The 22,839-nt window shown below is 46.9% G+C and overlaps 2 protein-coding genes across 2 annotated transcripts in view; both read left to right on the forward strand.

The window, feature by feature from the left end:
* DGAT2 (diacylglycerol O-acyltransferase 2) overlaps positions 1–6,458 on the forward strand; it is a 29,493-nt gene extending 23,035 nt beyond the window's left edge. The window contains exons 5-8 of the mRNA XM_039228692.1: positions 1,982–2,186; positions 2,799–2,973; positions 3,455–3,657; positions 5,285–6,458. Coding sequence (XP_039084623.1) covers positions 1,982–2,186; positions 2,799–2,973; positions 3,455–3,657; positions 5,285–5,439 — 738 coding nt within the window. The 3' untranslated portion in view covers positions 5,440–6,458. The remainder of the gene's footprint in view (positions 1–1,981; positions 2,187–2,798; positions 2,974–3,454; positions 3,658–5,284) is intronic.
* Positions 6,459–20,278: 13,820 nt separating this feature from the next.
* UVRAG (UV radiation resistance associated) overlaps positions 20,279–22,839 on the forward strand; it is a 286,651-nt gene continuing 284,090 nt past the window's right edge. The window contains exon 1 of the mRNA XM_039228691.1: positions 20,279–20,577. Coding sequence (XP_039084622.1) covers positions 20,461–20,577 — 117 coding nt within the window. The 5' untranslated portion in view covers positions 20,279–20,460. The remainder of the gene's footprint in view (positions 20,578–22,839) is intronic.

Below are 22,839 nucleotides of genomic sequence, written 5' to 3' on the forward strand. Positions count from 1 at the left end.
CCTTGCTCCTGCACATACTGGCAGTTACAGAGCTGGGAATGGTGCCAGCCACCATCGGCACTAACCCCCTCCGGCCTCTGTCACCTGAAGGCTCAGATGTCAGTTCCGCAGGGCCAGCCACCAGCACCCCCTTGCCCCAGATCGAGCACAAGGTCCTTTCCTCAGCCGGGGGCTCCCAAATCTGGAGTCATGGTGAATCTGGGCTCCTGGCATTTTGCCAGTAGCCCATGGCTTGCCTCCAGCTGTCACCGGTGCAGGGACATGGGCACTTTCCAACACAGCAACTAGGAATGTCATCAGTGCCACCCCTCTAGAGGCAGAGCAGCCCACAAGACCAAAATGTTCATACCCTTTGACCCAGGAATTGTATTCCTAGAAGTTTGTCAAACAATCAGATATGTGGACAAAAATAAGATACTTACGGAAGCATTGTTTCTGAAGGAAATTTTAAAAGGTTTTTAAAGATCCATCACTCAGAGTTTGATTATAATTCTATTTTGTACAGCATAGCTGTGTGACAGAATAATGCAGCCATGAGAGACATATTACTGAGGGATTGTGATAGGAAAAACAGTTATGATATGTTTGTCAGAAAAATGATACCAACCATGTGCCCTTAATTTTGTGGTTTTTAAAAAGGAGCATGTATATATTTGAGTAGCAAAAGAATTCAACACGTCAAAGTGGTTTATCAGGATTGGAGATAGGACAGGTGCTTTGAATTTTCTTTTTAGTTTCCTGTATTGAAAAAAATTGTTATTGTTTATTTTTATTTTTGAGAGAGAGAGAGACAGAGCGTGAATGGGGGAGGGACAAAGAGAGAGGGAGACACAGAATCTGAAGCAGGCTACAGGCTCTGAGATGTCAGCACAGAGCCCGACACGGGGCTTGAAACCATGAACAATGAAATCAGGACCTGAGTCAAAGTCGGACGTTTAACCAACTGAGCCACCCACATGCCTCTCCTCATTTTTTAAATGTTTATTTGTTTTTAAATAAATGTTTATTTTTGAGAGGGGCAGGGAGAGGAGGGGCAGAGAGAGAGAGAGAGAGAGAGAGAGAATTTCAAGCAGGTTCTACACTGTTAGCCCAATGTGGGGCTGGAATTCACAAACCATGAGATCATGACGTGAGCTGAAAGCAAGAGTTGGACACTTAACTGACTGAGCCACCCAGGTGCTCCTTTTCCTGTATTTTTTAAATACTCTATGATTATTCATTATTTGTCTAATCAGAAAAGAAGTGATGTTTTCTGAACCAAATACCCTTACTTTCCATCCCTCTCAATACCTCCACCCCTATCACTTCCTTACAATGCTGGTAGGTGCCTCAGGGTATAGGGAAACTTTGTACCACCCACCCCACCAACGAGGCCACCAGCCACAGGGGAGGGGGCAGCTCCCAAGGAATCCAGTCATTCTTCAGAGCCTCCCAGGGGCAGCCTTGTTGATAGAACCACAGGTCAGCTGCCTGGCTAACAGCTGATCCCGCCCCCACTGTGACCGGCGGGCACGGGGCTGTTGCTGCCCCCGTCTTCCCTGCAGCACAGCCACAGCCTGAGCTGAGCCTTGCTGCCTGGAAGGAAGATTGCATTCGGGCCAGCTGCACTGTCCCTTCTCTGCCCTAACCAAAGGACATGGACTTCACCCCGACAAAACCTGGACACCCCTCTTTATCTGAGAGTGGCAGGGGCTGGGTGAGGAGAATGGGCCCAGGAGGAGGGCAGGGTGCAGACAGAAAGACCTGTTGTGTCTGGCTGGAGGAGTAAGGGAATGAGAGAGAAATTTTCCCACTCTCTTCCTGGGGATTCGCAGTCTAAATGCCAGTTGCCAAGAGTCTGAGGTCAGGTGCGCAGAGTCCCTCCAGTCCTTCAGGCCCAGGGTCCGTGGGGCATGACACACCCAGTCCTTCCCCTACCTTCTGGGCGTGCCCTGGTACCCCTCTCCTGGCAGTTTCCTCTGACCCAAGCTTTTCCCTGCAGCTGGTGAAGACACACAACCTGCTGACCACCAGGAACTACATCTTTGGATACCACCCCCATGGCATCATGGGCCTGGGTGCCTTCTGTAACTTCAGCACGGAGGCCACAGAAGTGAGCAAGAAGTTCCCCGGCATAAGGCCCTACCTGGCCACGCTGGCCGGCAACTTCCGGATGCCAGTGCTGAGGGAGTACCTGATGTCTGGAGGTGAGAATCCACCTGCTCCTGCTGCACTCTTGTCCAGGCCTGAGCCTTTCCACTGAGCAAGGTGACAGAGAGGCCAGGAAGCAGATATACCATGCCCCAGCGGCTGGCTCTGTGCTAAGAGATGCAGTCTGCCTTAGGCATCTGGTGGGCCAGGGCTGAGCAGAGCTATTCATGCATCCTTCAGGATTTAGTTTGACAACATCTTCCCTACAATGCCCTCTCTGACCCCCTTTTTGGGCAACCCAGCCCCTGTGCTGCCCTTTGCACAAGCTAATCACCCTGCATGGCTCTGTCCTTATCCACCTGCCTGTGACCCCTGCCACCCTGATTCACCGGGATCCCCAGCACCCAGCAACAGCCTGGCAGTGTTAGGACCTCGGGGAATGTTTGCCAAATGAACGAGTTCCCTAAACAACCTTGTATCATCTCCATTTTACATATAAGGAAGCCAAGGCTCGGAGGAATAGCTTGTGCAGGGCCATACAGCTTCTAGTGGCTGGGTTAGGTCTGGAGCCCAAGGCCAGCATTCTTTCTGTTCATGTTTGGCTGTATGAAGGGGGTGTGGATATACATTTATGGGCAGCCTTGACTCCATGTCCTTCTCTCTGCCAGGCATCTGCCCTGTGAACAGAGACACCATAGACTACTTGCTTTCAAAGAATGGGAGTGGCAATGCCATCATCATCGTAGTGGGGGGCGCGGCCGAGTCCCTGAGCTCCATGCCTGGCAAGAATGCAGTCACCCTGCGCAATCGCAAGGGCTTTGTGAAACTGGCCCTACGCCACGGGTAAGCGCCTCCTGCACACGCACTCACCCACATACACATATGCATGCACACCAACATGCTACTGTGAAACTGGCCCTCTGCCACGGGTAAGCACCTCCTACACATCCACTCACCCGCATACACATATACACGCACACCAGCATGCACATGCGTGCACAGCCCTCCAAAGCTTTGTTTGGCCCCAACAAAGCAACTCCTTGCTCCTGGAAGCAAGGCCCAGACCCCAGGAAGGCATAGATGGGAATTTGCCATCCTGTGGGAGAGGAGAGGTTGGGTGCCAGAGCCTCAGACCAAGTTTGCCCAAGTGTAGCCCGAGTGTCTGAGTGGGGCAGAGATGCAGCCTGTTTCCTGGGCCCCTGCAGGTGGGCTCACAGGCCAGGTTCATGTGCAAGACTGTGCCCTCAGGCCAAATAAGTCATGCTGCTAGGAGACCGAGGGGCTGCAGTTAGGGTGTGACTTGACCCTGGCTTCTCCCTTCCAGAGCCGACCTGGTTCCCATCTACTCCTTTGGGGAGAATGAAGTATACAAGCAGGTGATCTTTGAAGAGGGCTCCTGGGGCCGGTGGGTCCAGAAGAAGTTCCAGAAGTATATTGGCTTTGCCCCGTGCATCTTCCATGGCCGAGGCCTCTTTTCTTCTGACACCTGGGGGCTGGTGCCCTACTCCAAGCCCATCACTACCGTTGGTAAGCTCACCTGCCCTCAGCCCCTGAACTCCCAAGTGCCCCCCTGCTGGTTTGTGGTAGAGTTAGGATTCGCATCCAGGCCATGTGGCTCTTATGTCCATGCTCTAAACCACATGGCTGTAGACATGTTTGAGTGCTGATGGGAATGGCCAGTGGGGGTGGGGATAGTTCCATCACGGTGAACCAAGCAGCGCCAGATGAGAAAACAAGACTTTACAGTCCGTGTTTTCAGGGCCCAAGAGTCTGTCAGGGAAGACCAAAAGACCATTCTGTCAAGCAAAGACCAGGAGGGAGTGTGAGAGGAATGTATAGGGTGCTTGGGGGGGTTGCAGTGGACCCCTGAGAAGCGGTGACTCTTCCACTTCTAGCTGAATAGGAATTATCTAGAAAAAGAGAGGAAGAAGAGTTTTTTTTGTCAGAAACATTAGCCTAAGTGAAGTTCCTGCAGCAAGATGGTATAGATTTTTGAGGAACAGAAAGAAAAACATCAACATGACTGGAGGATAGTTCTCTGAGAAGAATAGCAAAAAACTGGCTGCCCTTGTCCCTCAGCTGTGTTGTTCTCGGTGTGTGTGTGTGTGTGTGTGTGTGTGTGTGTGTGTGTGTGTGTCACAAGCCAGAGATCACACAAAAGTGTGTAGACCACAAGCCGTGGACTTTAAGGGCCAAAGCTCACATAGACTTTGAGTTATTGGGGTCAGGTGTTCTGCTTTGTATTTGTACAAAGACTAACTGCCTGCAACTTAGGTCACAGGAGTCTTGTTACACACAGATCCTATGCCAGGTCTGATCGCTCTGAGGCAGCAGGGACATATCCATGCACACATGTGGCCGGAGAGGAACAGTCTCCCATGGGCAGCGTGAATGAGTGTGCTCTTCACCTTAAGAATGGAAAGCGACTTGAGGGTGGGGAGGAGGGGTTTAGAGTTGCTTTTTAAAGAGATTCTTGGAGCTGCTAGATAGAAGATTGGTTAGAAAGGTCAAAAATGGAAGCCACAAGACCAATCCCAGATGCCCCTGTGGTAGCCACTGGGGACTGAGGGAATGGCAGTGATGATGAGAGAAGGGCATGCACTTGAGAGAATTTTCCAAAATGCCTTTGCCAGGACCTTGGGATGAGTTGAGTATGGAGATGCAGAATATAAAGCAATGACTGGATGTGTGAACGTTGGGCTCCTCCTCCCTCAGCACACTTTTCAAAGCATGTCACATGACTTCAACAATCCTAAGTGAAGTCCTATGAGGAAAGATCCTCATGTGACAGGTGGGGGAACTGAAGCTCAGAGACGCAAAGTGACTTACCCAGAGCAGGCCAAGAGCAAAGCCATTACTCAGTCCCATAACTCTTACATGGGACCTTCCAACTGAGTGCCTTAGGAGCAGCCAGTGTTGATCCCGCCTGCTGCTTAGTGACTCTGTGGCCTGGGGCAGGTCCCTTGCTGTGCTCTGGAGCTTCCCATCTTCTCCCCTGTAACGGGGACACCCTGAGGTGGAACACGTTTGACACAGTTCCTGGCACGTGGTTGGCACGTAGTGTAGGGTCACTGCCATCACCAGCATGGTAGACTCTCAGGAAGGGGGTCCTGAGTGGATTGACTAACCAGAGGCCTCTGCTCCATCCCTGCAGTGGGGGAGCCCATCACCATCCCCAAGCTGGAGCACCCAACCCAGCAGGACATAGACCTGTACCACGCCATGTACACGGAGGCACTGGTGAAGCTCTTCGACAAGCACAAGACCAAGTTTGGCCTCCCAGAGACGGAGGTTCTGGAGGTGAACTGAGCCTGCCCTCAAGGGCCTGATCCTAGGAGGAATCAGCTACAAATCATTTTCTACCAAGTTCTCGAATGCTTTTTTGTTCTGTAAATTTGGAAGCGTCATGGGTGTCTGTGGGTTATTTAAAAGAAATTATAATAATTTTGTTAAACCATTACAAATGTTAGGTCTTTTTTAAAGAAGGGAAAAGTGAATATTTCAGACTCTTTTAGTTCCAATTTGGTCCTCTTCTAGGTGGGGTGGCTGACGCATTTGGGCCTTTATGGTTTCTCAAGCAACCTTCTTCTTCCTTTCCCAAAATTACAGACAAAACTCAGTCCTGGTTAACTGGGAAAGAAGGACAGCCATTGGTGACTCAGGCCAGTTAGATTATCTGCTTTTTACTTGCAGGATGAAGGGCAGAAGCTACTTCTAATACAAACGCCTCTATTCTAAACTACCTACCCCACATTTAACTGCAGGACTGGCCCCTCTTACCAAGGGGAAGAGCTGGAGGGCACAGTTGTCCCCAACTTGAAGAGTGCAGTGATGAGCATCTGGAATGCTCCAGCTCCAGTCCAGTTAGTCCTTTAAATCTGAGGCCTCCAGGGTAAGAATGAGGGTGGCGATGAGCCTGTGCTAGGGACAGCGCTGTCCCAGATGCACTGCCTCCAGGATTATTCAGCCACCATGTTCTAGTTGGAGTGACTGGTCTTCCACAGGGTGCTGACAACATGTACCCAACACAGACCTGGACTTGGCCTGATTCACATACTTCCCAGTGGCCTCAGTTTGTTTAACCTATAACCCAAGTGTGGGTGTGAGGAAAGGGTCCCTCTTCCTGTTCACAGAGGGGCCTGGCCTTCTGGGCAGCAGATTGGTCCTAAGACAGGAGGCCCCCGAACCCAAGCCTCACATATTTGTGCCTTTCTGAGAGGGGAGGGATCATGGGAGGAACCCAGCCCCTTCTCTGTGTGTTCTGTTTTCTCTTGATGAGATTATTGTGCTATGTCAGACTTTTGTATATTCCAAAATGAATAAATGAATAAATGAATAAATGAAAATAAGAGTTCTCTGTGAGTTATTGCTGGGGCTGCATCTGTATCTTGGCCCTGACCCTTGGGGAGGCCATGGTCCCATCTGGGCTTCCCTCTTGTTCCATTGGCCTACATGACCCTGTATGGTGTATTGATTGTCTTTTCCTACGTAACAAACTACCCCAAGACAGAATGGCTACAAACAACACTGGGTCTACCACACAATCTGCGAGTCAGTAGCGGAGATATAGCTTAGCAGAACCCTCTATCTCAGGGCTTCTCACAAGGCCACAATCAAGATAATCAGCCAGGCTCTGTCATCCCAAGGCTTGACTAGGGGAAGATCCATTTCCAAAATTATTCATGGGGTTGTTGGCAGGGTTCATTTCCTCACTGGCTATTGCCCAGAGGCCACTGTTAGTTGCTTGCCTCATGGGCCTTTCCATTGAGTAGCTCACAACATGGCAGCTGGTTTCATCAGAGAGAGTCAACAGGAAGAACCAGAAATAGAGTGTGCAAGGTAGAAGTCACATTCTCTTATAACTTAATCTCAAATGTCGTATCCTATCACTTTTGCCATATTCTTCCCATTAGATGCAAGTGACTAGATCCAACTCACACTCAAGAGGATTATACACTGAATGAATACTTAGAGGCAAGGGTCCTTAGAGCCCCCTCCCAGCTCTCTACTACGTGTGATAAAGGGTTACTGTCCACATATAAGGTTCTGACATGGTGGAGCTGGAAGGGTTTTCCATGGATCACTCAAGCCTCAGTTATACCACAAAGAGGGAGAGCTAGCCTGCTGTTACTTTAATGATTTCATGCCATACCCAGGTCTCACAAGATGCCACCTCTGTCTCTCCTAATTCCATCTGGTTCAATGAGTACTAAGCAGCTGGGAACCCCTCTTAGCTGAGAGCAAATGACCTCATTCCAACTTTCCCACTGCCTAAGTTTCCTTGCCATTCATTCATCCACTTCAAGGACTGCTCCTCTGTACATACAACATGGCATGCCTCATTGAGCTGGGACCTCAATGTTGACCTGGGATTTGAAGGGTGACTAGAAGTTTGCCAGGAAGGAAATAAAGGGAAGAGCAGCAAGCAAAGACAAGGCAGACAGCACTGCTGACTTGAAGGAGGAAGGGGTGGTAGATAGGTTGCAGTGGGGGTTGGCTTGGAAGGGCAGGAGAGTTGACTTCTCCAGAGCTCCCAGGTGGGCAGGAGGCCAGGCGGCAACAGGAGATTCGTTCAAGGAGCAACAGAGGCTGAATTCTGTAGCACCAGGCAGGCTTCAGGCCCACAGAGCTCAGGTCAGAGGATTTCCTTGAGGATGGAGGAAAGGCCTGCTTTCTGATGGCAGTCTCAGCCCCTCTCCAGCCCCAGTCTGAGATTAGCCATGACTCTCAGCCTCTGGCTCCAGGCTAAGCCCTGACTCCAACCTAGGCCACCCCACAAAGACGGGTCATTATTCTTAGCACCTACTGTGCATGAGAGAGCTCCTCCATCTCTGCTTATGAACAGTAACAATAGGCAGGCCCCAAATCCCAGAGGACAAGGTACATCTAGCAGCAGCCTATGCAGAGCAATGTGGGGGGAACTCTAGGTAAATGCTGTGAACATTGCCTCTGACTGGGAGTTGTTAACCTTGAGAGAGGCAACAGGATCCTCCTTTTCCAAAAGACCCTCTGCTTTTGGACTGCGGGGCTGAGGCTGTAATCTCAGCTCGAAGGTTGTCAATTCCATGGTTCTACTTGTGGTTCACAGACAAGGCCACTAGGGGGCACTGAGGACAGTTCTGAAGTAAATGCCACACAGCTTCCCCTTTCTTTTCACATTTTGGTGTTTAAGCACTCCTACTCTGGGCTAGAAGCAAGAGATAGTAAAATCATGAATTCATAAACGCTCAGTGCTAGGCAAGAACTCTTCTTTTTCCAGGGTTTTAAAGTAGAAATGTAAAAGCTCTGTTTTCTTTTTTAATATGTTTACATCTATAAGACTCTCCCTAAAACTGCCTTAGCTGCATCCCATAAGTTTTGGTGTCTTGTGTTCTTGTTTAACTCATTCCAAGTTCTTCCTAATTTCTTTCTGATTTCTTCATTGACTCTTTGGTTATTTAAGAGGATATTTCTTAATTTGTACATATTTGATATTTGCCCAAATTTCCTTTTGTCATTTATTTCAAATTTTATTTCCTAGAACAAACTTATATGATTTCAATCTCTTTCAACTTATTGAGGCTCCTCTCATGACCAAAAAGATGACCTGTCCTAGACAATGTTCCATTTGGATATGAGAAAAATGTGTATTCTGCTCCTGTTGGGATCAGGATACCAACAGTATTTTGTGGTAGTATTTTCCAGATGTCTGTTAGGTCAACTTGGTTTAGAGTGTTGTTCAAGTCATCTAGTTCTTTGTTGATTTTGTTGGTGGTCTGCCTAGACATTGTATCCCTTATTGAAAATGGGGTATTGAAACCTCCAACTATTGTTACATTGTTTATTTTTCTCTTCAATTCTGTAAGTTTTGATTCATATATTTTGGAACTCTGATGTATGCATGTTCATAATTGTTACATTTTCCCGATGGAGTCATCCTTTCATCATTATAAAATTCCCTTTGTCTCTAGTAACAATTTTTGTCTTTTTTAAAATAATGCTTATTTATTTTTGAGAGAGAGAGAGAGAAAGAGACAGAATGTGACTGGGAGAGGAGCTGAGAGAGAGGGAGACACAGAATCTGAAGCAGGCTCCAGGCTCTGAGCTGTCAGCACAGAGCCCAAAGTGGGGCTCAAACCCACAAACCGTGAGATCATGACCTGAGCCAAAGTCGGATGCTTAACCAACTGAGCCACCCAGGAACCCCACAATTTTTGTCTTACAGTCTATTTTATATAGCCTATAAAAGTATAGCCCCTCCAGCTCTCTTTTAGTTATGACTTACATGAAACATCTTCTTCCATCCTTTTCCTTTCAACCTATTTGTGTCTTTGAATATAAAGTGTATCTTAAATTTTTTTTTCAATCTTTGTGTATTTTTGAGAGAGAGAAAGAGACAGAGAGAGAGAGACAGAGACAGTGTGAGCAGGGGAGGGGCAGAGAGAGAGGAAGACACAGGATCCAAAGCAGGATCCAAGCTCTGAGCTTTCAGCACAGAGCCTGATGTGGAGCTTGAACTCATGAACCGTGAGATCATGACCCAAGCTGAAGTTGGCCACTTAACCAACTGAGCCACCCAGGTGCTCCTAAAGTGTATCTTTTGAAAGCATAATAGTGTTGGGTCCTTTTTCCTTTTATCCATACTTCTACTTTCTGCCTTCTCATTGGAGCACAAAGTCTATTTATATTTAATATAATCACTAGTAAAGTAGGATTTACATGTGCCATTTTGCTATTTTCTTTTGTCTTTTTTGTTCTTCTTTCCCTCCATTCCTGCCGCCTTTTCTGTTAAATGTGTGTTTTTTCATACACTGTTTTAATTTTCCTGTTGTTTCTTTTACTGTATGTTTTTAAGTTATTTTCTTAGTGGTTACCCTGGAGATTAAAATTAGCATCTTAATTTAAAACAGTCTAGTTCAAATTAATAACAATTTAATTTCTCCATCTTTTGGCAGGCTGGCCTGAGAGAAAAAAGGGACAGGCCACACAAAGGGATGATGTGACGGGTTGAATAGTGGCCCACAACATGATATTTACATAGTTAAACTCTGTGGTCTGTGAATGTGCCTTTATTTGGAAAGGGGTCTCTGCAGATATGATTAAGTCAAGGATCTCAAAGAGATAATCCTAGATTATGTAGGTGGGTCCTAAATCCAATGACAAGTGTCCTTCTAAGAGAAAGAAGACATGGGGAAAAGGGGAGAAGGCCATGTGAAGGGGGCAGGAGGCTGGACTTATGCAGCGCAAGCCCAGGAACACCTGGAGCTGCCAGAAGCTGGAATAGCTGAGGAAGGATTTTCCCCTAAACTCTTGGAGGGAGCATAGCCTTCCCGACATGTTGATTTTGGATTCCTGGCCTGCAGAACTGTGACAGAATGAATTTCCATTTGAAGTCAGCTAGTTTATGGCTTAACCTAATACAAACAGTGACCTTCAATATGTTTATATCACCTCCGGAAGGAGTTGTACCCATGGAAGGCAGAGTCAGGTCCTCTCATCAATAACATACCCTTGAACAACATGGGTGTGAACTGCTCAGGTCCACTGACACACAGATTGTCTTCGATAAATGCAACACAGTTCTGTAAAAGTATTTCTCTGTTCGTTTTCTTTTCTCTAGCTTGCTTTATTATAAATATACGGAATATAAAACAAAAGTATATACAGTCTATACACAATACACAAAATGTGTGTTAATCATTGCTTATGTTGTCAGTTAGGCTTCTTTCCGGTCAGGAGTAGGCTATTAGTAGTTAAGTGTGGGGGGAGTCAAAGGCATACTCAAATTTTCGATTGTGTGGGAGGTCGTCATCAATAGTCAACTGTATTTCACTTTTCTTTATGTGAGGCGGGCTGCAATTTTGGAAGGCACTTTTTCCTGATACTTCCGAAAGGTGGAAGAAATTCCCATTTGTTGGTTAATAGGATCATGAGGAGAAAATAGGAATTTCCCCCACTCCTTGGCTTCAACCATAATTTTTATAACAAATCTCTGCCCCATACATATTCCAGACTTCTCTTTTCATAACCCTGTTTCCCTCCCTTGTAGACTCTTTTTTTAAGATATTTTTCACCACTTCCTGCTTAGGGAGTTTTGCTTTGTGTATTTTCATCTAACATTTGTGTCACGCACGCACATGATTTTATCTCCTACATTTTTTACATAACATTGAATTGCATCTACACTCATTTAGAAAGTTCCTTTTCTCAGTGCTAAAATATCAAACAATTTTTGAGATTTCTAATTACTTTTGATGAAAACTGATATAAAATATTTTTCCTCTAAACACAAAAGATATATTTTTAATTTAATGTATAGGGTATAAAAATGTATTCTGAAAATAAATATGACTTCACTGTGTAAATAAAATTTGGGGCTTCTGGCTGGCTCAGTTGGTAGAGCATGGGACTCTTGATCCTCAGGGTCATGAGTTCAAGGTCCATGTTGGGTGAAGAGCTTACTTAAAAAAAAAAAAAAAGGCTGTAAGACTCTTTCACTAGCAGCAATAAAATGCAGGATTGATAACACTGGAGTAAGACTGCTTCCAAATCCTACTCTACACAAAGGGAGGATGGTGAAGATTTCCATTTTCTAATCCGAGTATGTTCCCCTGGCAACCGGCCCCCATCCTTAAGTTATCTGGGGCTTTCCAAATGTCACTTCATTAAAATAAACTCAGATATAGTTGAAAGGGATTTGTTATGGAAACAAAAGACATTCATTTCACTCTCTTGAAGCTTTCAGGAACTGAGGACAAAACTGAGTAGTATAACAAAAGATACCCCTCTGGCTCTCATATAGGAAATTACAAGAGTTTTAGGAGCTATGTGCCAGGAACAGTGAATAAAGACCGAATATCTATTTCTTATTATAAATCACAGTATCATGCTCCTTTTCTCTGAAACAGTTCCTCAGTTCTTCCTTGACTGTCATGACCTAGACAGTCTTGGAGATTATGATTCAGTATTCTGTAGAACACCATTTAGCGTTGATAGATCTAGTCTTTCCTTATAATTGACTTATGTCTAAGTCAGTCCATCTTTAGTATAAATATCAGAGGTAATGATGGACTCCTCTCCTCTCATCCTAGCAGGCAGTCATGATTTCAATGTGTCCTAGTGGGTGATGCTCACTTTATCACTTGATTAAGGTGGGAACTTTTTATATTTTAAAGTTACTCATTTTCCACACTTCGAAAATATCTCCCCCCTCTCCTTTTTATATCAATACTCATGGATCCCTATTTTATTCAGTGGGTTACATGCTATTCTATCATTTTTTATCTTGATGTATAAGCTGCTCCAGACTTGGCCAGTGGGACCCCCACCAAACTGGCTTCTGTGTCCTTTCGACATGTCTCCATCATTTTTGGGAGGAGGAGTACTTCCTTATTTCCTTGCACAACTAGATGTCCTAGGGTCGTCTTGTACTTTTTCTGGACCAATCCTGGACTCAGCCACTTCTTCAGAGAAACTTGATTCCTCCCGGTGGAGGATGGTATTCAGAAACCAAGATCTAGGGGTGCCTGGGTGTCTCAGTTGATTGAGCATCCAACTTCAGCTCAGGTCATGATCTCAGGGTTTGTGGGTTTGAGCCCCGCATTGGGCTCTTTGCAGACAGTGGGGAGCCTGCTCGCAATTCTTGCTCTCTCCTCCATCTCTGCCCCTCCCCCACTCATGCTTTCTCTCTCTCAAAATAAATAAATAAATTTAGGAAAAGAAACCAAGATCTGAATAATTATGGTCTATCACCACACTGTTCATCCAAGTTCTTTCTCTTACTATATTTGTAACTCCTTTTCCTAATAGAACACTGGCTCCCATTATCCTTAGTATATTTATTTATTTGACCAATCCTCTGTACATAACTAATCTTCCACTGCTACCATTCTGTCCTCCATCCCTGAACTCAATACTGACACTCTCCCCATCAAAGCCAGCTTCACCAGATGTGATCTATGCACTTGGTGCTTAGAAGGGCTCCATGCTTGATTTGCCTTCTTGGAATTCTTTTTTTTTTTTTTTTTAATGTTTATTTTTGACAGAGCCCACACGCAAGCAGGGGAGGAGCAGAGAGAGAGGGAGACAGAGGATCCTAAGCAGGCTCTGCACTGATAGCAGAAAGTCCATGCAGGTGAACTTACAAAGGATGAGATCATAACCTGAGCTGAAGTTAGAAGCTTAACTGACTGAGCCACCTGCGCGCCCCACCTTCTTGGAATTCTTAATAATTTTGAATGTGAAACTCTGCATTTTCATTTTGCACTGGGCCCCACTAATTATGGAGCTGGTCTTCACCTTGCCCTGCTTGGACTCTGATACCTTGTTTTTAGGCTATCCTCCCAGCACAAATTCTATTCACCTACTCTGGTTGACTCCTAGCCTTGTGCCAGGATCTCCCCCTCCACCCACTTCTGGCTTTGTGTGGAGATTTCCTCACCTCAGTCTGGTTCTGACGCCCGGCTCTGGGCCGCCACACCGCCCGCTCACCCCATGCCTATGCTGATCTTGTTCTCAGCTCTACCTTAAAGCTTTCAGACTACATGTTTTAGGAAGAGAAGAAGGAAGAAAAGCTGTGCAGACAGCTTTAGCTTTCGGATTTTTTGCAGCTATACTTTGTTGTCCATAGGATTAAGATTCTTGTTCTGGGAAAATTCAGTCCCAAATAGTGTATTCTAGTTAATGTGGGTGGTATGGCATGAGGGACAGAGCCATAGCCCAGGAAGCAAGAGACCTGGGTTCACAAGCCAATCTGCCATGAAGAACCATATGAAATTGGGCAGCATATTTCCAGAGCTGCTTTTTAGGCTTCTGTAAAACTGGGGCAATCCTTCACAGGGTCCTGTGGGGATTGTCAATGGTAATGTACGTAAAGTACTAGGCTAAAGTTAGTTTTCTGTAGCCCCCTGGGGAACCTGTTAGGGAGGGGAGTGAATTTACTTAAAATCCTGCAGCCTATTAGCTACACGCCCAGATCACATTTTTTTCTGACACCAGGCTTGTAGCTCTCAGACACCCCATTTTGCAGCCAGGATGCTCATTCTCAGGAACCCTGTGAAAAACCACGCCTGTCTTTGGCAAGGAACGAGGGCAATCAGGCATCCTTTGAGCTCCTATATCCCCAGGAACTTAGCCATATTCCTGTGTTCTAATTGTCCTCTAACTCAACAAAGGAATGTCACGATTAATTGTTACAAAATTCACCACTGCTCCCACCCTTGCATCTGTTCTGGATACAACTGCCGGAGTGACTTGTTTTTTGTTTGTTGTTGTTTTATAAGTAACCTCTATGTCCAACAGGGGGCTAGAATTAATGCCTCTGAGATCAAGAGTCGCATGCTGTACTGACTGAGCCAGCCAGATGCCCCCAGAGTGCCATTTTAAAAACATAAATTAGAAATACCCCCACCTCCACTTAAATAAACTCTTCGGTGGACTCAAGGTCAGACTCCCCTGGGGCTACCACAGCTGGCAGGATCTGGACCCTGCCAGGATCTCCAACTTCATTCTGTGCCATCAGGGCTGGATGAAAACTTCAGATGTTCTAAGCACTGACAAGACAATGCTGCCGCCGCCATATGAAATTACAAATGAAAGCAACACTAAACTGTAAATGACACTGAAGGAGGTCTTTGATTTTATTTTTGAAATATCAATTTCTTCCAAAATCTGTTCTTCTCCTCCTCCTCCTCCTCCAGGCCGGCTGCCTCTCCTGCCTACGCCTGCATGAGCTTCTTTCAGTTCCTTCAGTGCTCCCTGCGCCTTCTTCAGGCTGTTCCTCTTGCTCTCGCTAGCCCCCCTTTGTCCAGTTCCCTGCTACTCACCCTTCAGACCTTGCTATAGAAGACAGTTCCTAAGGAAAGCTTTCTCTGGGAGCTCAGACTAACTCAGCCCCGTGGGTTGGATGTGCTTCTGTCCACTGTGTGTCCCCTTGTCTGGTCTGTTAATTCACAAACTCAGGTTCCCACATTGGCACATTTATCATCCATGACAGTGCGTGAACCACTGGAACTGAGGAAGGAGCCCTGGTCCTGGGGCAAGAAGCCCCAGTCTTTGTCTCAGGTTTGCTACCAACTTTGTGTGTGCTGGGCAAGCTCATTTCCTCTCTCTGGGGTTGTGTCCAGTGGGAGAGGCACAGAGCCTCCATGTCATCTAATAAACATTCACTTACTCGGGCGTTCATCCATTCACTCACAGATTTTATTCCTTCAGTCAGTCATTTGCGCATTGAAGCTTATGGAGCCTGTCCTCTGTGTCAGGATGCTGGGAATTTAGAATGAAATTAAACCAAGAGTTCATAGTGCAGTGGGTGAGACAAACACATTAGGCACATGATTAGGCACATGGGTACCGGTACTTAAGAGAGGTCAGGCAGCCATAGTGGGAGCCCAGAGATAGTAGCCATTAGGTCACATCTGTGAAGGCTTTTTCAAAAAAGTGACCTTGAAGAGTTGAGAAAGGAGGAGAAATGCTGCCCAAGGACCCGTCTTTGTTGGGTACAAGCTCTTTGGGGGAATGATCTCTTTGCTTTACAATTCTCACCTGGATTTTTGCAACAGTCTTGCTCTTCAAATCCTATCCCTTGAAAGCTGCCTGAGGGCTGCCTGAGGATCTTTCCAAATGATTTCCCGTTGCCTAAGATTAAGGCCAAGTTCTTCAGCCTGCAGTCAGGTTCTTCTTACGCGGCCCCATCTTCCTTTTCTGGCCTCTTTGCCTGTTTCCCCCACGCAGCCTTTATTTCAGCCACCTTAAAGGAGGCCAATGTCATGTCCTCTGCCTCAGTGTCTTTGCTCAGGCAACGCTCATGCTTCTGCCCAGAGTACTTTCTTTAGAAAGCCTTCTGGCACCGCACACAGCAGTTAGCAACTTCTTGTTTTGTGCTTCCATTATACTTTATACCTCATCTCAATGGCTGCATTTAACACTTTGTATTGAAATTATCTATGACCCCCTTGCAGTCAGGGATTCTCTTTGCATTCTTTCTATAAGTACAGTGCCCTGGCTGGGCACCTGCTACAAGTCTGAATGATGTTTGGCTAAGTGAGTTAGTAAATGGGAGAAAGATGACTCTGTTATAGGAAAGGGATAGATCTAATTTAATTAAATTTGAGACATCAAAAGGCCAACCTGGCCTTTCTTGCCCTTATTTACCCAATGCATCATGCCCATGAGATCTAGAGAATAAGGAAAGAGGAAGAAAAAGAGGTAAAGTGGACTGGGGTGACTTTAGCTTTTGGTCCTGCCAACAATGTTTGGCTTCAATATCCAACATGGTACTAGTTAGCTGTTAAACCACCAATCATCCCTGAACCAAACAGATCTAACCCCCTGTTGTTCATCTATCAAACTCCCAATCATTTTTTAAGACTTTTGTCAAGCCTGCATTTGACTTTGCCCACCAGCTCCTGTAGAGTCAGTCATTCTATTACCACTTGACCTTGATCTTTCTTCTATCATTGCATGTATGTTGTATTTGCCTACCTTAGAATCCACGTTCCTTAAACTTGAATACATGTTTCTCTACAGGACGTATAACACTGTATAAATATTATAGTAATTTAATTCTAAGTGACTAGAAATATATATATTTTTATTTACTTGTTTTGAAAGAGAGAGCCAGCAGGGGAGGGGCAGAGAGAGAAGGAGAGAGAGAATCCCACGCAGGCTCTATGCTGTCAGGACAGAGCCTGGTGCAGGGTTCGAAGTCAGAACAGTGAGATCATGACCTGAGCTGAGATTAAGAGTTGGACATTTAACAGAGTGGGCCACCCAGGTGCCCTAGAAATATTTTTATGTTTAAACAAATATAGCCATGTTATGGAAAAGGATCTAACATGTAACATTCATTACCTTGAATATTATGCAGGTATTTTAGGTATTTGTCCTGTCCCTGCGGTGAGCATTCCAGCTCTCCTGGTGTTAGTGGCATGTGAATGGAAAGGTCTGAGAAGGGATGTTTACTTGAGGTATGTATTTCCAGTGCCCAGAGATTGGCCTGGTACAGAGTTGAATCTCCTTAAAAGCTTGTAGAAAGAATGGATCCTGCTCTCTCTGCTGGAATATCCTTTTCTCCCTTTCTACCTGGCGAACTCCTATTCATTCTTCAATACCCAGTTTATTTTATTATTTTTTAAACAATTTTTAAAGACATTTATATATTTATTTTTGAGAGAGGGCACGCACAAGCGGAGGAGGGGCAGAGAGAGGGAGAGAGATCCCCAAGCAGGCTCCATGCTGTCAGCACAGAGCCTGATGTGGGGCTCCATCCCACAAACCTCGAGATCATGACCCAAGCCCAAATCAAGAGTCGGACACTTACCTGACTAAGCTACCCAGGTGCCCTCTTCAATACCCAGTTTAAATGTCATCTCTATTGTGACTGAAATCTGACCCTCTTCTCTGGCTTCCACAGCTCCTGAACTTCATTCAGACTGAGCAACTGGCTTGTCACTCTTTGTTTACTTATTGGACTTCCCTATAAAGAGGGCAGCTCCTCTGGGGTTGAGTCTCAGTCTGATTTCCCAGCACCTGGCAAAGGGCTTGACACAGAGAAGCCCTCAATGAACATTTGTTGAATGAATCAAGTAATAAAGTTAGCGAATATTCAAAGCTGACCTTCGAAGGAGAAAGAAGTGATTGTGTTCTATTTCTATAGGCCCATTTTCTTAAAAAAATTTTTTTTAATGTTTACTTTGGGGGGGTGGGCAGAGGGAGAGAGAGAGACACAGGAGCAGAAGAAGGCTCCATGTCTGAGCTGTCAGCACGGCGCCTGACATGAGACTTGAACTCATGAACCACAAGATCATGACCTGAGCCGAAAGCCGGACACTTAGCCAACTGAGCCACCCAGAAGACCTTCTATAGGCCCATATTCTTACCCTTGTGCAATGGGTTGAATGATGCGTCTCTCCCTCTCCCACGAAAATGAGTCCATACTCATGCTGGAACCTGTGAATATCGTCTTATTTGGAAAAAAGGTCTTTGTATTAAGGATCTCAAAATGAGATCTGGATTATCTGCGTGGGCCCTAAATCGAAAGACAAGGGTCCTTGTAAGAAAAAGAAAAGAATATGCAAGAAGAAGAAAAGACCATGAGAAGATGGAGGCAGAGGTTGGAATTATGCAGCTCCAAGCCAAGGAATATCTGGAGCCACCAGAAGATGAAAGGGTCAAGGACAGATTCTCCCTTAGAGCCTTCTAAGAGAGTGAGGCCCAGCTGACACCTTCATTTGGGGCTACTGGCCTCTGGAACTGTGAAAGAATAAATTTCTGTTGATGTTGTTGTAAGCTACTTAGTTTGTGGTAATTTGACACAGAAACCTAAGGAAACTAACACAGCTTGGAAACGGAAGCGTTTTGTGTGAAATTCTAACAGATCTTGGCATGCCGTGAGTTGAACCAGATGAGATTTGGGATTTCCTAACTAATCCGTTCTCCACAAACACCTGACCACACACCCATGAGGACCCACTGGATGTTTCAGAACAGGAGACAGTGTGACACCCATGTTCACCAGCTCTGGGGGGCAGAGACAAAGTGTGTTCAGGCTTCTGAACACCCTGGAAAGATAGCATGCTTACCTTTTATTAAACTAGTTTTAGTGCACTTATTGTATGTGAGCGCTTCTCTGGCATTTTGCATATGTTGATTTACTTAATCCCTACAGCAACCTTATTATTTTACAGATGGGAAAACTAAAGCTGAGAGGAACTGGCTTGCCCAGGAACACATAGCTGGAAAGTGGCAGAGCCAAGATTGCAAAAGTGCCTGAATCCTGTTGTGTCTGATTCTAAAACACTGTGTTCTTTCAGCTGTCAGTCCAGGTGGTGGAGAAATTCATAGTCTAGGGGGAAAAGGCAGATTGATACCCTGCAGAATGACTCAATGCTATTTATTATAGAAGCAATCGCTATAGATGCTATCATTATGCTCAAGAAGGTCTTCATGGAAGACTGGGTTTTCACTAAAAAACAAAAATATACTGGGGCACCTGAGTAGCTGCTCAGGTCATGATCTCAGGATTGGTGAGTTCGAGTCACCCCTTGGCTCTGTGCTGACAAGGCGAAGGCTGCTCCGGATTGTGTGTGCCCCTCCCTCGCTCACGCGCTCTCTCTCTCTCAAAAATAAACGTAAAAAATTAAACAAACATATCCCGATTATCCACCAAGCACCGGAAATCCGCAGATGAATGACAAGGTCCTTTTGTATGAGGAATTCAATGTGAGTGTGTGTTACGCACTTATTAAAAGAGAAGGCGATAGAATAGTTAGAAATGTGGTAGAGGCAATATTCCTAACTCGGGGTCCCAGAGTAGATAGGGGAAACTTTTGGAAGAAGGAACTCCACCCGCGGTTGAGATTTGATGGGCAAGTAAGCACTGAGCGGAGAAAAGTAGCACACGCTTTCTAGGGATAGGGTAAGTAACACATTGGTGGAGGTGAAACAGCGTCCTGGGTGTCTGGCACACCCTGTAGTCAGCGTACTAGTTAGTGGAATGCGAAGGGAGAAGTGGACTTGTGGGTCGGAGTTGGTCACGGAAGAGCAGGGACTGCTCAACAAGTTTCTGGTCTCAGGGCATCTTGCCTGGTGGCCTGCCGAACGAGAAAATATTCTTTTTCAATACTCGCATGTTCCTGCGAGCCCCACATTAAAAAGGCTGTTCAAAGAACTTGCAACAGTAGCCCAGCCTTCGCGACCCAGCTGGCGCCAAACGTCCCCGCCGTCCAAAGGGAGGCCGGTTACCATGGCAACTAGGTTCGGGCGGAAGTGGCTCCGAGGACTGACTCTCACTTATCAGGTGACTCTCCTGCCTCCTGCACGTGACAACGAACCCAGGCGCGCTCTACCGAATCAGACCCCGCCCCTCTCTCCCTTTACTGACAACTGACACCGACCTAGAGCAATGGCCCTTGCGGTACTACCAGGAGACCCCGCCCCATGGTAGTGAAAGAACCAATTAGACTGGGGAAAAAAGAAGCAACGCCCCAGGTTTCACCCCGGCTTGACAGACGCAATTTAGGCCATCCCCGGGTCCCTCCGCCCCGAGCCCATTCCGGCCGTCGATAGACAGACCTTCTACCCAATAGCACATCTCTCCTCCGCCGTTTGGTCCCGCCCCCGGGGCAGCGGAACCAATGAGCAAGCCAGGTATCGGCGGGGTGGTGGGGGTTGCACTGCGGTAATATGGCTCTTCCTTAGCCAGCGGCCGCGGCGGCCGGAGGTGGGATAGAGCAATCCTGCCTCTCGAGTGGCGGGTTTCTGGGCTGCAGGGGCTCGGCGGGTCGTGGCTACGCTGTGGTGGCGGATGCCTGAAGAGCGCGGGCCCCGCCGCCCGGCGGCCCCTGGGTCAGGATGAGCGCCTCAGCGTCGGTCGGGGGCCCGGTGCCCCAGCCGCCCCCGGGCCCGGCCGCCGCGTTGCCACCCGGTTCTGCCGCGCGGGCCCTGCATGTGGAGCTGCCCTCTCAGCAGGTAAGCCCGCGGGCTCGCGGCGCTCAGTAGGGGGTGGGGCGGCTGGAGGCCTGGGAGGAGAGCCCGTGGGCGGCGGGCGGACCCTGTGCCAGCCGGGAGACCCGGGGAAGTGCCCGGGGAGAACTCGGGGCACCGACGACTTCAGGATTGTGAGGGGTGGGAGCCAGCGATGTCCGATGCTCTGGGAGATCCCCGAGTCCCCCGGAGGGGTCCCGTTACTGGAGATCGGCTGCAAAAAGACGGGAAGAGACCCAGTGGAAGTCCCTGGGGACCCCGGCCTGAGTCCGCCTCTCCCCAGCTGGGGTGTTGGGGATTCCCTTGCGCGGACCCTCCTCCTCATTCCTCCTGGGAAGGGACCCGGGGAAGCCCGGGAGTCACCTGAGAGACAGGGAAGGCGCCTTTCCTTTCGCAACCCACTTGCGGAGAAGCCGGTGGTACTCTTCCCTCCGGGAGAAGTTGAGGAATCTTTATGGTTTCTAGCGTTTACTTTTCATCGCCTTGTTATGAAGTAACTCCCCTCAGCTTCCCAAGTGAAATCCTTTGCGGCTTTGGGGTTTCCTTCCTAATTCTCAGACCCCAAGGATCGCACTTTAGCAATTTAGGAGGCACTCTGCTCCTTCATTTCCTCAAATGACTCCCCGTGGCAGGACGATTTGATGTATGTATTTGTGTCTTACCCCATCCTTTAGCAGGGGCTTTGAGGGCTTCTCGGGTCCACGGTGTAAGGGGATAATGAAGAGAGAACACAGTACTTAGGGATCTGACAGGTTTTTTTTGTATCAGCCATATGTCTGTGTGGTACTTCTTCCCTCCACCTCTCCCTTGCCAGAACAGTACCTTTCACCTCCTCTCTTGTATCCTGTTTCCATGAAGAGGACCTAAGAAAAAACTGTCAGTTCCTGAGACTTTACCACGTAGGATTTGTGCAGAGTGGTCAATGGCCAGTAGTTCATTGCATCCTGGCAGTTCTTTCAGATAGCTATTTTTATGATTTCCCATTTCCTAGTTCAGCAAACCGAGGCTCAGAGATGTAAAACTCCGCGTCCAAGGCCTTGCAGTCAGGAAGTGTTGAGACTGGGTTTCCCAGTCCAGCGTGGGACCCTGTATGTAGCCCGTGCACATGGCCGTGGGCTTGAGACTGGAGCAAGTGCTTTCACCCAGGACGGAGCACGTTCCTTCACCCTTCATTCAGCTACCCCTGCCCCGGTACTTAGGAAAGATTCTGAAAGAAGAGAGCAGAGTTTGGGGCAGGGGGTGGAGGGGAAATGGGATGGATTTGAATACAGGAAAAGGAGAGGGGGTACTAAAGCCGAGAGCTGCCCTGGAGATCTTAGCTACAGTGGCCACCGAGCTGAATTGTGGGCAGATGCAGGACTTTTCATGTGGTAGGAGAGGATTTAAAAGATGGGGTTAGCATGTGCCCTAGTTTTGCGGTGCTGTTGGGAAGCGAGTTGGTGGAGAATATTAGGGGGTTGAGGGTGGTGAGGTTTGGATTCTATTTATGAGGTCCTGGGGAAGATTGGAAGTCTGGTAGGAGAGGACTAGCCTTAGGAATGAGCGTTAATGTGAATTTTCATGCGTGTGGGGAGGTGGATGGTGAGGATGGATTCTGAGAGATGCGATGGTGGACACTGTTGGAGGCAGCCTGGAGAAGTCCTAAGTAGTTGAGAGCCAAGGGGGATTTGGTTTGGGGGAGTTAAACTAAATTGGGGAAATGTGGGATTAGAAAAGAGAAAGCATCATTTGATTCATAGAGCATGTTGTCCGATAACAGTTCACCATTTAAATTGGGGGAAATAATCCAAACTGTCCATGGAATAAATTTAACTGCATTTGTAAGCCTTTGTCAAATTTTTGGATTTGTGCCGAGGGATACATAGTGGCTTAAGTGTTGAGCTGAATGCTGTATGAGCTCTGAGTATGGTATTTACAGCTTTCTGGGGGTGTCATCCTTCCTTCTTGAATTCTTGGAAGGTAGCCTGTTTAACCAAAAAACTTTTACTTTTGCAGTTGCAATTGTTCATTTAGGTTTGTGTGGGTCAAAGTGCTCAGGTTTTTAGGGTACGAGTAAACATTTTTGTAAAAGTGTTGACTGTATAAACTGCTCTGATTAGTATACAGCTTGATGAATTGTCACAAAGTGAACACAGTTATATAACGATCACCCAGATTAAGAAACAGAAAATTATTAGCATTCCAGAAGTCCGCCTTATGCTGTCTTCCATCTCTACCTTTTCTTTCTCTCCAAAGGAACTACTATTC

This window comes from Hyaena hyaena, unplaced genomic scaffold (assembly GCF_003009895.1).
Source record: "Hyaena hyaena isolate Hyena2069 unplaced genomic scaffold, ASM300989v1 scaffold_34, whole genome shotgun sequence".
In the NCBI taxonomy this organism is placed as follows: Eukaryota; Metazoa; Chordata; class Mammalia; order Carnivora; family Hyaenidae; genus Hyaena; species Hyaena hyaena.